Source organism: Motacilla alba, chromosome 5 (assembly GCF_015832195.1).
Source record: "Motacilla alba alba isolate MOTALB_02 chromosome 5, Motacilla_alba_V1.0_pri, whole genome shotgun sequence".
In the NCBI taxonomy this organism is placed as follows: domain Eukaryota; kingdom Metazoa; phylum Chordata; class Aves; order Passeriformes; family Motacillidae; genus Motacilla; species Motacilla alba.
In genome coordinates, this window is record NC_052020.1 from 50,455,882 (window position 1) to 50,471,570 (window position 15,689).

Below are 15,689 nucleotides of genomic sequence, written 5' to 3' on the forward strand. Positions count from 1 at the left end.
ACAAAGTTGATAAAGTTGGATAGTTCTTAGGTTCTTCAGCATGTCTCCTCAGTATTTTGGTTTACATTCCGCTGCTGGAGTGACAGTAATTCCTGTAGAGAAATTCAGATAATATCTAAGGAACTCTGAGTTGTGTTAGTACTTCTCTTCAGTTGCCCACTTTCCTGGAATTATTTTTAGTGGAAAGATCATCTTACTGAGCGTGTTTCAATATTTTTTATTTTATTTTAGTGGGGGTGAACTTGTGCTGCTGGTAATGTCCATTAAACAAGTAAGATATATAGCTCCTGCTGATTTTAATTTGTTTAAAGTGGTTTTGTTGCTTTGTAATGTGTTCTTGTTGCAATACAGATGTGCCTACTATTACATTGTGATACTAAAAATAAATGCATATTTGAAACTTGTAACCCTCATCTCTGTTTAGAAAAACAAACTTCTCTGCCAAACACACTGCACTGCAGTAAACCTTGTGCCCCTAAAACTCAAAGCTTGGTGCCAAATCTTAACTAGATGTTCACTATGCTACAAAATGCTACGAAACAATGAAATGGCCCATGATTGTGGCACAGAGCACATTAAAAAAAAAACCCAACAAAAAACCAACCAACAAACAAAAAAGCCCTACCCAAAACCCCCTCAAACATGGTTTTATTTTATAGATTTCACCCTGAACTTGTTCATACTTCAACATGAAATATTTCAGTTATTTTCATAGAGATATTAATTTTAGGTAAACGTTCTTTATAAACAAACTCATTTTAATCTCTAGCTTCAGTTTATAAGAGCAGCAGGGCTTACTTCTGAATAATTATATAATATTCTAGCACTTATTTACTTTAATCAAGTGTTTGAATAGGTTTCTAGTATTTTGCTAGTCGGTGTTACTGCATCCTTCCATGCATGTGTTACTCGTGAGTGTTTAGCGGCGTTTCATCTCACACCAGCTGTGTGTAGGAGCTGTGCAGCCCTTGCAACTCTGAGAAGGTGGTGAAACACTGGAGGATTCAGCTTGTTTGTCCAGAAACTGCAGATAATTAACAGGGAAAGAATATTGACACCATTGAATGGAAATAAAGTCTCAGCTATCCATTTCATCTTTCTGTCTGTAATTCCAGCAGAAATTGTGTTAAGGATGGGTGAATGAAGGGACACACAGACTCTGATGTCTTCAGAAGGCAAAGCTGAGTTTATTAGACCCACATCCTTTTAATAGACAGTTCTGATAAAGCTGGACCTGATTGGTCCTTAATCAATATCCCTCACACCATTGGCTAATTAGGAGCAACACCCTCTTGTACACCTCTTCTAAGTATAAAACACCTTCAAAACACCAGCTGCAAAGATTAGAGATCGTTTTAATTCTTTCTCTGAACTTTCCCAAAACTTCCCAGGGCAATGCCTGGGAAGGTTTACCTGACTTTCTTCTCTCACCAGTTCTCAGCATCCACAACAAATGACATCCAAGAAATAGGAATTCACCAGAGTCCATGTTTTCTTTACTTTTTCCATTTCTGAATCAAATGATTAAAAAAAGAGTTTTCACAGATGAGAATAGTGTGTCCTGAGGACACTTTTGATACAATGGGAATACATAATTTGCAAATTCTTTAACAGAAATGTCTATGAAATATTTATGTCAGTATTGTTCAGTGTCTTACTGTTACCATTTTAACAATATTATTTACTTCTTTCTGAAGAGTTCTGTTTGCCAATTTTGACTTGAAAGGTTCCATGGAGGCAACATTAATTATTTATACTGGCAAAACCCCAGATAGTTTGTATACTTTAAAATTATTTATGTCTTCATTTTTCCTTGGTTGATTAGATTTTCCTCATGATACAGGTTAACATTTTAAGTAGGAAATGGTTAGGTCTATTTAAATGAATGTAATAGCTCTTGTTAAAGCTATACCAAGAATATTTCTTTATTGTGTGTAATCAGATGGGCAGCTCTTGCCACAGTGGTGTGGAGTTTTTGTTTCCTTTCTACAGAATTTTATTTTCTTTGTCTTGTCCCTCCTTTGCCAACTGAAAATGTCAATGTTTTATCTTCTTCCATTAGTGTTTTCTTAAAATAATTGTATAGGATGCTGGCAGCTCAAAGTGCACTTTTTTGGGTTTTTGTTTTCCTATTAATGGGTAAAGCACCCAAACAAGGTTTCACAACTGATAATTATGGAGCCTTCCTTGGGGAAAGGGCTGCTGAGTTTCTGTGGGATGGAAGATTAAAATAAAACACCAAATAATTGGAAATGTGTTTCATAGGCTTGGTTGGCATGAAGCTCATGTTGTGCTTATACTTAACCTTTGCTGGATTTTCTAGGATTAAAGCTTTTTTGACATGTGTGCAAACCAGTTTTCATACCACTGAGTAGTTTCTAGTAGTAGTGCCAACTAGTATGCCACAAGTATTGTAACTTAAAATGCTTCTGCCTGAATGATGCCCCCTACAAAATTAGAACCATCTTATGTCTAATATGCTGGGTTGGTTTTGGGATTAGTTTGAGTTTGTTTCTGGGGTTTTTGTTTGTTTGCAGTTTTGTTTGTTTTTGTTTTAATTTTTTCTTTTTTTTTGTAAAAGAGTAGATTTTATGCTTCATTGATTCGATTAATACACTTGCAACATTTTAAAATTAATTTTTTAAAGGAAAAAATAACAAATTTGGATCTTTTGCTGGCTGTCTCAGCTAATTTAATTTATTACGTTTTTCTACTGTCCATTCTCCTTGTTTCTACAGTAGTAAGGGTTGTCTAGTAATAAGCTACCCAAATAAAAATTCTTATTCTCTTATTCAGATATCAAAGCAATAATAAAGTTGGTTCTTCCCTTCAGTAAGATAATTGTATTTTGAGTTACAACTGCTGCAAGAAGAAAACTAGTGGAAATCTGTAAATGTTCAAATGACAGCATTGATATGTACTTCTTACACCATGTCTAGATTAGGAAGAGGGATGTCATTTAAAATATGTTCCCTAGAACACTTTAAACATTCCTGAAACAAGTGTTCAACACATCTGAAAATGTGTTAGCTTTATCTAGCTATACAGAATCCTGCAGAAAAACTCTTTTTTTGGGATAGTTGGTTTAAAAATTATGCTGGTATGTTCAAAATGTCATCACTCATAGTCCATATAACAATGTGAGCATCTATTTACATCCTTCATGACTGTTTGAAAATAGGTTTATTAGCACTTGAAGGTTATGCACAAAGTGACCTTAGCTCACAGTGGTTTTTTGAGCTTAATTTGGTTTTCACACAGTTTAAATGCGGTTTAAACAAAAGATGTGATTTCTTTCATAGTTCTTTCAACAATTTTTGCTTTGTACTACAACAGTATTATTTAGCTCAATATTTCAAGAAGACATGAATTGGAACAAGCATAAAATATTCTACATATTCCTGTAGCTACTTTAGGAATTTATATATACTTCATGCAAGATCAGACTTTTTTGTAAGTCATGCAATGGCTTGAGAGGCTTAGGCACACCTAGCAGTTCTAATGTTTGGCTATTTATTGTTTCCATTCCTGGCACTTTCTTGTCTCAGTTCTATGAAAAAAAAAAAAGAATGTACCTCTTTATGTAGCCCCTTATCCTTCTTGCTGTGTGTTAGAGATAAACAGGGGGCACTTTTAGCTCTTGCAGTCCTGCCCAAAGCTGCACCTCATCCAACTGGGGAGTCTGAAGAAGTAACAGCAGGAGATACCTTTTTATAATTTTTCCATGAGACTGTTTCTGCCCTCTGGCCCATTGATTTTCAAAGAAGTACTTTTAAAGTACAGATCAGAGCCTGCTTTGAAAACTAGAAAAGACACTTTTTGTAGATAATTTGGGGCTTCCTTCTCTACTGTGTTTGTTAGAAATTGCATGTTAGCAGATATGGCATATCTTTCAGACCTGAATTCAGTTCTGCAGTTAAAAAACAAAGTAAAGAACTGAACCAGTTTTGTCTCCTTGAGACACATGAGGGAGCAGTGCTGTTCCAAAAAAAGGGACAGGAGAGGCTCATGTCTTCTCAGATTCAGGAGTCTGTGGAACAGCCTGAGTGCACTGTGGAGTGGAACAGAGTCTATTCTAGTCAAAGCATGGTAATTTCTTCATGCATCCTGTAACTCAGTACTATCCCACATCATCCTTGAACAGGGCTGTTTCTTAAATGCCACGTTTATATTTATAGTAATTGACAAGTATGAAATGATTTCTTACTGTGGTTCATTAGGAGCCTTTGACAGAGGAAGTTGGTAACAAAACTTGGCTAAATTGAGGGGGGAAGAGTTCTTTTAGAGTGGATGTTATATTGAAATGAACATGGATCCATCCATTAAAAAACTTTTTAATTCTGGTACACATGCTCCAGAAATTGATTTATTGTTTAGTATTCTTGACTGGCTCTGCTGTAGTTCCTCTATGCATGCAAATTCAAAATGCATACAACTTAATTCCTCACTTGCTTCCAACCTCTAATTTGTCACAATTGAATCATTGTTCTCAGGTTCACTGTGCAATTACTGACTGCCTGCTTGAATAGATGCACCTTTCTGTTTCTTAAAGTCAGGCTGCTAGGTTTTCTTTTCTGCAATCTAAGTTGGAGGCAAGTGCATCATGGATAATCATAGCATGGCATGAAAGAGATGTGCTCAGTTCCTAATTTATCACTCTTGGTGTGCTTGATGAGTTCTCATATTATTTTGATTACTCTGCTTATGTTACTGTGTCGTTTTTTCTCTGGAATGAATCCCTAGTTTGTAGGATCAGTAAGATAAAAGCCTTTCTTTTGTGCCTTATGAGCTGGTTGATTGTGCAGCAGACCCCAGAGCATTATTCTGTGACTGCTGTTTACTTGAGTATCAAGTGCTTACCCTCTCCTGCTTCCTGCTGTGGCTTACCAAGAGTGTTTTATCTTCAGCCCAAACTGCTTTATTTTCCAAGGCTGTTTTCCTGAAAGCAGAAAATAGGATCTGAAAACATATCTATAATAAATCTCATCTCTTACATTGTGTAGTTGCTTATGTGCTTTGTGAACTTCCAATCTCAAGGGCAAGGAGGTCTGGTTATGTTACCTCAAATACATGTTACAGTATTTTCATAGCATTTCTAGGCTATACAGGAAAGCAAACAGCTTCTGAAGCCTTTATTTCCAAATACTATGGAGAATGTGAAAGAGCAATTGAATTACAATGTGCCTCAGAGAAAGCAAAAGGAAAATTGCTTTTGTAAAGAAATCACTGGTATAATTTGTCACTTTGCTGTTTGTACCTGCCATTTTGGTCCCATATATTAATCCTAGCTGATAACTATGTAATCACCATAATTTATATAATGGGAGAGGAAATGAAATGAAAACAATTTATGGAAAAGAAATGGATAAATAGTGAAGCCCAGAAGAGTGAGAAATAGTAATGAAAGATGAACCAGTATGATAAATTAAAGTAAATTTAAATAAAATTGGAAAAAATAAAATTAAAGTTGTCATGGTACCATTATGCCAGAAATAAGCATTGGCTGTTTATTTCTTTCAAATACTGTATAATTAGTTAGTTAATAATTGTAGATTTAGAGGAGGCAATATGATAATATGTGTTATTTTTCTAATAACAGTTGCATAATTCATTGTTTTTGTGGTTCTTAAAAGGGAAAGGATGGATTGGTTACTGTTTATAATATATGACATTATTGCTTGAGTGTGTGGCAAAAAATAAGTATTTTCAGAGTAGCAGAATGAAATGTGTGCTTTTAACTTTTTATCTCAGCAATTAAAATCACAATGGCCATCACAAGATGAAAGATCAACCTCAGGTTTAATGAGAATTCAGTATTCAATCTAGAAATAATACTGAGTTTCTGTGAGAGCTGAATTTTGAAGTCAAGCTACAACACTTAAAGCAGTTGATCTCTTGGTAAAAATAATTTCATATAAATGTGCCTTGCTTTGGCAGATGTATAATAATTTCTGGTCTTAGAATACTTGATACATGTGTTTCAGTGCCTGTGAATGAAGATTTATATATATCTCATTCTCTTTATTTCTCAGTGAACTATTTCCCATGCCCAAGTAATTTATTCTGTACTAAATATGATCTTTTTTCCATGTAAATATCAGAGTTTCTTCTACAAATGCTACTTGTAAAGGTATTTATTACCAGGTTAAAATTTAGCACCTTTTGGTATTTTAAGTGAAATTTTAAAAATAGTTATAAGACACTTACTTTATTAAAAAAAACCCACTCTGAAATTCTTGAAATCATGATTTAGGTTACAGTGTTGTGGCCTTTATCTTCAGCCTTAGACTGGTTTTGAAAACAAATCCTTTTTTTGAGTTCATGTATAGATGACACTCAGAAGTATATGCCTGGGATCCTCTTCTGGTAAAGAGGTTGTAATTCATCTTCCTTTTTTTGCCAAAGGCAAGATTCACAACATCAGTTACTTGAAATAGGAAGCTTTAATGGCCCTAGTTCATAGAATTTGGAAGAAGTGAAGAAAAAAAAGATTAGAAAGGCCTTTATTTCCACACAAATTCTTGACACACTTGACTCTCTCAGTTAAAACTGGAAGCCTGAAATGCCCTTCAGCCTGGAGAATGTGCTGATGTGACATCAGAGTCTCGGGCAGAGAGATGCAAACTCAGATGCAGAGGACTCATCCTTTTGCAACCTCTCCTTTTTTCAGTGATGGTGGCTGCCTGCAGGCAGCCAGCTTTGGACAGAGTACAGTGGAACTCTCTCTCCCATGAGCCACATTTTTTTCACTTACCACAGGTTAAACAGTGGAAATACACAGGAATGGGGAAGCACTTAAGGGGCTCCCTAAGGAAATGCACACATGATGGTGGCTTTGCAGTGATCCTCTGATAGCATTTTCCTTCCTAGTGAAATAGAGAAGATTCTCCATTTGTGCATATAGCATGGTTAACATCTCTGTCACTTGGAGGCACAGCCTGGTTGCTTGTCACCTGAGGCAGACACGTTCTGTTACAGCTGAGCATTCACTGCTTGGCTGAGCATTTCACCATGATGCCCAGTGAAAACTGATGGAGCTGGGTAGGAGCAGGGGGAGAAGCACTGGTCTGAAGTGGGATCTGCCAGGGGAAGATGCTCCCTAAGTGCTTGTTTAACTCTTGGTCTTTTTTCCTCAAAAGGTTCTGTAATTAAAAGTTTACATTAACGGGCAGTAAACTAAGTGAATTTCCTCAGTCAAAACTGCCTTGCCCATGCAACTCTAATTCCAGAAAGCATTGCAACACCACCATTACCTAGGCAAAAAAGAGCTGATGGAAAGTAAAGCAGTGGAGAGAAATGTGTTACCTGGTAAATTGCCCCTTGGGTGTCGTCAGTGGTTTCATCCAGAAGAGTGGATCACTTGTTCCAATTCATATAATGGAGGGAAATGTGCAGCTTTACGGATGTGCTATTTCCAATTATGTAGCTTTTTTAAAACGGAGCATAAACTCAAAAGTGCTGTTGTACTTGTTTTACTTTACCTTTCTTGTGAAAATTGAGGTTTTGTACTTCATCTCTAAAACATGACAGAAAATATCGGAAGCATGTACCACCTGTTTTTCCTTTCATCCTGATTCATTCATTAGCTTCCTCATACCAAAAGCCCTCCAAGACATAATTAACCCTTTTTTTGATACTGTGAAGCTTGGAACAATCATTAGAACTCATTAAGAGAGAGAAACTTACTTTCAAAAGCAGTGTAGTATTAAAATTTCCCTGATTTTTTAAACTTGTGATTAGGGAAGAATACTGAGGGTATGGCACTCACAGTTTCAGTCTTTACTGGCTAGTCAAGTAATTAATGATAATTGGTTGCTTTGCATTGCAGAACTGTGCTTCATGATAGAAAATCTTTTGATAAAATAATTTTCTTTAATGGAATGTTGTCTTCTTAGTGTGCATTATGTAATGATACCGTCAGCAAGTCCTTTTTGCCCAGTAAGAAGAAAACATAATTGAAGATAAAAGTACATTACCCAAAGTCTTGCTTTTTTTCTCCCTTTTCACATTTTAAGCTCCATAGGTACTATATTGTACAACCATGGGATATTTTATAATCCAGTTTTTACTGAAGAGGAACGTTTATAATACAGTAGTTTTGATGTTTAGCCTTCTGTCACAGATCTGATCATACTGGATTTTTATATGGGTCAGTTGTTGCTAAACTTCTAATTTTATCTTAAAACTATGACAAAAATAGAATCATGAAAAGCAAATGCTTTTAATTTTTTGTCAACTGTACTTGGTAACTGAAGTCAAAGTAGTTGTATTTCTTCAAATATATTACTTGGAAACAAGTAACATGTTGTATCAAGTTACCAACTTGATACAGCTTCAGAATGCAAAGCTTTCTTAACTACAGTGATTTGCTGTAGCAAATTATTATTGAGAAAAATACTGTGATTCTTTGTAAAGGTGTCCTTATCCTTCTTTTTAAGGTTTGGGATGCTGTAGATACAGGCTGCTGTTTAAAAACCTACTCCTGCCACTCCTGTGCTGTTCGAGCTGCCCGGTGGTCATCCTGTGGAAGAAGGATCCTCAGTGGGGGCTTTGATTCCATGCTGCATTTAACAGATGTAGAAACAGGTAAAGGCCATGAAGAATGCATGATAGCCATTTCTTTATTGTGTGCAGATAACCTGGAATCTTGCTAGCCTTACTCTTCTAAAACATAGACAAATCCATAGATGAAAGTTAGAATTCTGGAAATGTGACCTTACTTAAAAAATGCATTTTGGCAATTAAGAGTAGTTGGAGAAGTTTGAGAAAATGGAAATATCTTAAAGTTGACAATCACATGTAATTTCTGTTGTCAGATACTACACACATGAATGGAATGAAGTGTGTGTTTTTATGCTCTTTAACCATCATTCATTAAAGTGTTTGACCAGCCTCTTAAGACTGACTTCAGTAACATTTATACATATATTTAGTTTAAACATAGGCTTGTATTTCATTTTCGGTCTGGTTGAAGTTTGTGCTTGAAGTTAATTAAGTGATTTTTTTTCTTTTTTCTGAATAGGACCTTAATTAGGAATATAGAAACTTAAATTCTGGTATGAAACTGTGAGACTAAACTTGTGTTCCTTTGATGCATTTTTGAATTTGATTTGGGATTTGATTGTTGTAACCTTAACAACTAATTTCCTGGATGCTGTGTCTCCTCATGTCTCCTTCACAAACTAAAGTGCTTCTGTCAGCTATATTCCTTCTCTCCTTAATGTACATTTCCAACATCAGCAGCATTCACTGGGGCTGTGCATAATAGGACATCTCTGTGTGTGTGTATGAATTAGATCCAAAATGAGACATCGTCAAGGGAAGAGATGCAATTTTACATTTCCCACTTAGTTTATTTTAAAGTGTTTAACTCCTGCAAAGGTGCAATATTTTTTGTAAGACTACAATGGAAATCCTTACAAAAATTACAAGCAGTTTTTGTCTAGGAGGATTTTCTCTTGCATAAAAGCAAGAACTACATTGTATGGGAATATCTGGAAAGCAGAAGTCCTATTCTGAGGAACTGGGAAAGCAGCCAAGAAAATTTTTAAATATTGTTCACATGAGAAAAAGGTTCTTTTTCATGCTCCAAGAATTTATTTCTCTCAACAATAGTTGTACCAATAGTATTTGAATTCAATGATGGCTGGAAGGGAGCTGTTGCAGAGTAGGAATGCAAAATATGTTACAGAATACTGATGTTTTGAGAATATTCAGCTTTTTTAATGGGGAAAGGAGCTTTATATACTTGGTGTAATAGTACATGAGGTTAGTATACCAAGTCATTAATTTGTCAGACTTCTACTGCAACCTTTCTAGTTTCACATATAACTGAATCTTTCTAATCCAAGTGGATTTACTTTTGTCTGTAATGCTTAAAAATTCTAAATGGAATGGCTATCTTCATAATGGGATTTATAGCAGCTGAATAGATTTTGTGTCTGAGTAATTTTTCTCTACTCTAAGAAAAATCTCATGAAATCATAGGGAAAATTCCAAAGAAACATAGTTTAAATAATATGTGTTAATTTCCAACATGTCTTCAGCTTAACTAACGAGTAATGGGTCAGAAGTCTGGATTAAGTTGATTACAGTGATTCAGTTATACTTCTCTAGGAAATGACAACAATAGCAAAATATATTTACTAAATGTCAAAGCAGGTAAGTTTTTTAAATGATTCTTTCCTTACTGACTTGTGAGTTATACAGTGCTTCTAGCTACTTAAATAAATTGTATGTGTGAAATGAATGCTTATATACTTGGAAATATCAGGTATTCATTACTGTCTTATTTAAAGAACACAGAATTCCTTGTAGTTCCTCTGAACTGCAGTTGTGATTGGACTTTTCACACCTCATTTGGAAAAGCATAAGAGTGATCAGAAATTTACTCTGATTTCCTATGTATGCAAGCCAGTTTCTGAGCTCCTTCCCTGTTGTAAAGTTACTCTTCTTTTCATACATTTCAGTCAGTTCTGTTCAGAGAGACAGGGCAAGCAGTTTGCCTCTGGAATCCAAATCAATTTGATATAAAAAGCCTCATTTCCATTTGAAAAACACTAAGGCATCTATAAGATTTTGATTTACATTAGTTCACTGAATCATTCATTCCTCCTCACTCTTCATCAGTGCTGAGATGATTTCTTCTTTGATTAACTTTAGATAGATGTTAGAACTGTTCCTTCACATTGGACTTTGATATACTTTTTTGGACTTCAGCCGTAATTACTTTCCATTGCTAGAGTGAACTAACTACCAGTGTGTTTAAATGTAGTAAATGCATGCCAGTGGGATTTTATAAATAATAGTGCTCTCTTTCAGACTCTATGCTCTTGTATATTTTGTTCTGGTTCAACATTTTCCCAGTAGTTTCCCAAAATCCAATCTTTCTTGTCTTCGTTTTCAGTATACGTTTTGTGTTTTACATCTCTGTTATAAAAATTGCTACATGTCCCCCACTAAAAGAAACCTAATGGTCCACATAGAATGACTTAAGAAGTTTAAAAAAGGTTGCAAATACAGCTTAGTAAATGTATGGTATTGAGCTGCTGAGTTGTGGGGGATCTTTTGTCATTTTCTCTTGGTTTTCTGTTGGGAACATAGTTTCTGCCCTATTAAATTGAAATTGTAGTCTGGCTAATTGTTCTGGGTCTGATGAAGGCTACTTATGATATTGCTCGAAGGAATGTGTCAGCAATTTTTTAACAAACAGCCCTAGAATAAATTCTTCAGGAAATTTTCTTTCTAAGATTGGACTTCAGTTTGGGTATCCCATGTGCTAATATATTGCATCTTCTGGAGTGTTTTTTTCCCCTACCTTTATGATCTGAACAACATCAGAATAGAAGCAAACACTAAAATCTCATTAAACATGAAACAGAATTTTTGTTGTTGGCAGAGAAATCCTAGGCTAGAAGACACATCCATGAAATCTTACCCTGCAGTTTTATACCATCAAACCTCTTGCCCTTGTCACACGTATGAAATGAAAGTTCTTACATATAAAAAGATCTAAGATACTGCAAGCATAAAAAATGAGCTGATAGGAATCTCAGGAAGTTCAACAAAGACATGCATCTGGAATGGAGTAATCCTGTGCAACAGACCAGGCTAATGCTAAACTGGTTAGAAAGAAACTTTGCAGAAAAATACCTGGAGGTCCCAGAGCTGAATGTGAATCAGCAGTGTTCTCAGCAGCAAAGGAGGTCAACATCATTCCAGGCCAGATCAGGAAGTATTTACCTAGTCTGTAGAGAAAATGATACCAGGCACTTCTCAGAGATGTTCTGTTAAAGGATAAGAGGCAAAGGAAGAATGTAGGAACATAGGAGCTTGTTGGCTCAGCTCAAGGGTCACCAAATACTGAACCAGGCTGTTCAGAGAAGCTGTGGAGTCTGTACTTGGAGATACCCAGAACTTCAGTGGACAGACCCTTAAGTAATCTGCTGCAGCTGGACATAATTTGAGTAGGATTCAGACTAGATGAACCCTGGAGGTCCAACCTACATGATACTGTGATGAAGAACAGCATAAGAGAAGAATTCAAGTTAATGAGGTACAAGGTAGTTTGGATTAGAGATAATACTGGTTACTGTGGTTTGGATAAGAGATAATAGATGTTGCTGTGCAAGTCTTTTTTAAATTCAATTTTTTAAAATCATCATTTATTATCTTCAAGGGCCATCCAGTGCCTTAACATCAGGATATGAAGCTAAGACTCTCCACAAATATGGTTTTCTTAAAAGCTGTTGTACTCATTCAGTGTGGGTTTGACCCAAAATATGCATTAATTTTTAAAGAAGTCAAGGTTATGCATGAGTCATTCACATGAGTGGTTCTGTGATTAGTTGCAGTTTGCATCAGGCAAGTGCATGATGGAGATTCATGAATATTGGTAGATCCAAAACCTGCAGATTTACTGCCTGTTACTGGTTAATATTTTTTTATTATCCTATTTTAAATACATTATTTCTTTATAAAAACAAAGCCTTTTGAATATTTTTGCAAATATGATAATAATGCAACACTCTGAAACTCCCTGGTTTTGTTTTTTCTCTGATAACACACAGTCATTTTCTATTACTGGTAGTTCAGACATGTTGTTATTTACAGAGTATTAAATAGTGCCCTAGTCTGAGAGCACTGAAAAAAATGCTTTTAAAATGTTCTAGGTCAAATACATTTGACATTTAATTCTGTTATGCCCAGATGCAGTGGAGATGCTCTACAAACTTTGGAAGGGTAATTGTATTTTTAGAATTTATTTATAACTGTTTTATTTTTGGAATGCATGTTTTATTAATCAGTAGATTTTTCATTAGTCACAAATGAATTGGTATAATAGCATAGGCAGAACATTGGCTGGGTTTTTTACTATTTGCATATTGTAGATACTTTTCATTTCTTTAATATTATGACAGAGGGAATGTTCCAAGAAATTTTAGCACATTTCCTAAGTTGCCAAATGCTGCAGTTGTATTTTAGTTCATGGACTGAGCTTGCTTTCAAATATAATTTCCTCAGAGTTCTAATGAGAGGGAATTTCTTAATTGAACATTTTGTACCTACCAAGAGAATGGTTCAAATTTTCTTTTCTATATATTTTTTTCTGTTCTAATTTGATAGTCCTATAGATATAACATGACTATTTTTAATGTACTCATATTTGTTCACATAGGAGTTGTAGTTCTCTTACCTTAACATCACCCCAGGAAAGCTGTGGCATTCCTCTGTTCCTCCTTTTCTCTCTCAGTAGTATTTAGAGAGTGTGTTTTAATATGCAGAAAGATTTTATATGGCACCTCAGTAAAAAAAGCCCCGTTGATTGATAATGTTTTTGTTTGCTTGTTTATTTTTTTCTTTCGAGTGTATGCAGGCACCTTAGATGTGAGGTCAAAGGTTTCCCCCAAGATTCAGCAGTTTTATGAAATAAGTTGAACGTAGCACTCTCCAGCTAGGAGGTAACAGCATTTTACTTTTTATGCTCACTGGTGTAAAGCCTTGCTGAAAAGTATTTATTATGGAGACGTTTCAAAAGTTAAAAGAGAAAATTATTTAATATTTCAAACATCTTCACTTGCTGTGAACCTGTGAAGATGTAGGGACAAAAATTAGGAAAAAACATGTAATCAATATAACTTTGTTTCTTGAGAAAATAATAAGGCTTCATAAGCACACCAAGAATGGAGAAGAGACAGCATTGATTTGTTAAGAACAAATGAAGTCTAATCAATCTAATACGTTTTCTCACTATTGTGCATGAGAGGGACTGTGACTGTAATGAAATATTTTTGTATATGTTGTTTTATGTCTTTTTCTAAACACAGAGGGAAATCCATTCTGCTAAGCAAGATTGCTCTTGTGTCCTTGTAAGCCTCAGGCTTCATCTTTCTTTACAGAAAGGCAGATTACAGATTAGAGTAAGGAAGTAAATGTTTTAGGGTTATGCAGGTAGGTGTGTGAACCTGAGGACCACTAACCACAGTTACAGAAGCAACCTGTACTGACCAACTGTGCTGATGCTCTGTGAAAAATCCATAATGTTAAATAGCCTTTAAAACATCTGATTTCATAGCTGAGCAGTTTCACAGTAGGCTGCTGCATAAAGAAGCAGAAACATATATTCAAGATATTTGTAAAGATTTTTTTCTATATTGTGCCTGTTACTATTATGTTACTGGCAAGACTTTAATGCTTGGAGAATTTAATTAAAGCCTTTAAAGAACATAAAACATGCTGCAAAAGATATAGTAGTAGATATTGTTATTGAAATTGTGAAAATTAAGGATTAGAGAAACATTTGATTTTTGCTTTGGAATAACAACCCCTTATAAAGGAAAATGATATGTGGTATGAATTTACCCTCAATTAGCCAAAGACATTTTCAAAAGGCCTAATTCTCTAGTCTATGAGTTGGTTATGCTGCCTTTAGGAACTAAAATGCAATAAATATATACAAAATAAAGGTATACAAGCGTGCTGAGTTATACCTGTTATGGATAAGGGGATCTTATCCTCAAAGGCCATCTTTTTCAATATATAAAATAGGACTCCCCAAAGGTGAATATTTCATTTTAATAAAGTGAATAATTGTAGAGAAAAAGATGGGTAACTAAAAAAAAAAGATTTCCAGAAAGGTGGAGGAGGATCTACAGCAAACACTGAACCTGGATTTCCCAAGCTATGGGGTAGGTTCCATCATAGCAGGATTACAGCCTGGAAAGAATAAATTCTGTTCATGGTAGTACAACTCATGAAGCCAAGTTTGTACAGAAAAAGGCTAAGAGTTGAGTTCATTGCCTCAAATTACTGAATTGCATGAGCTAATATGCCCCATGTCATCTTTTGCATTGACTTGTTCCATCTCTCAGATGGATATTTTTCCTCAATTTCTGAGTGAATTGTGAATAACTTTTGGTTGTGACAATAAGAGGGTTTCCTTTCTCTAACACCTTTTAAGTTTGTTAACTGCTGCTGTTCAGCCTACATTCCAGTCTTGCTCATTTTCTGTGACATGGCAGTAGAATGGAATTCCTGTATACATCTAATAACACCAAACTCTTCAGAACACTGCTTACTCAATTCCCAAAAAGAGATGTTTGATTGAATTTCACTTTGAGGAGACAATGAAAGAGGGAGGATTGGCTTTCAAAGTGTTAACTGGAGAGCCTGAGCTTTTAGGATTAGTTTGTTGTGATTGTTTCTGACTTAAGTAAAGAAAAAGTTAATATTTGCATCAAATCATAAGGTGGCAGCTTAAAATAGGAAAAAGAAAGAGGTTAAAGAGTATAGAGGTGAATAAGAGGCTCAGGTTGTTTGCATTAATTTTGTTTGTTATTACATTGTAATATAGAATTCATAACACTGAGATTATTATGGTTTAATTATGTTAGTGATTGTCACTGAGAACTTTTGGATAAATTGCAGCCTCTAGAAGAAAAGAAAAGGGCAAATTCAGTGCCCACTTGTCTTTCAAATAAGGAGATTCAGAGTGGGGAACTAGAGCATTTTAGTTTCTGAAGAAAATATCAGGCAAATTATTAAATTACTTGGAAGCAGTAGGGAATGAGATGGAAAAATTGACAAATTAATAACAAATTATGTTAAATCAATCTTTCTGTGGGAACAGTAACAGCTCTTGTAGTTAGTAGATGAAATGCATCTTGAACTAAAGGCACATCTTTTTGCCT

The 15,689-nt window shown here is 35.1% G+C and overlaps 1 protein-coding gene across 3 annotated transcripts in view; it reads left to right on the plus strand.

Moving 5' to 3' along the window:
• The window catches only part of WDR25 (WD repeat domain 25), a 62,355-nt gene that overhangs the window by 24,592 nt on the left and 22,074 nt on the right, over positions 1-15,689 (plus strand). For all 3 annotated transcript variants that reach the window (XM_038137548.1, XM_038137549.1, XM_038137550.1), the window contains one exon: positions 8,439-8,586. In XM_038137548.1, the coding sequence (XP_037993476.1) occupies positions 8,439-8,586 (148 nt within the window). The remainder of the gene's footprint in view (positions 1-8,438; positions 8,587-15,689) is intronic.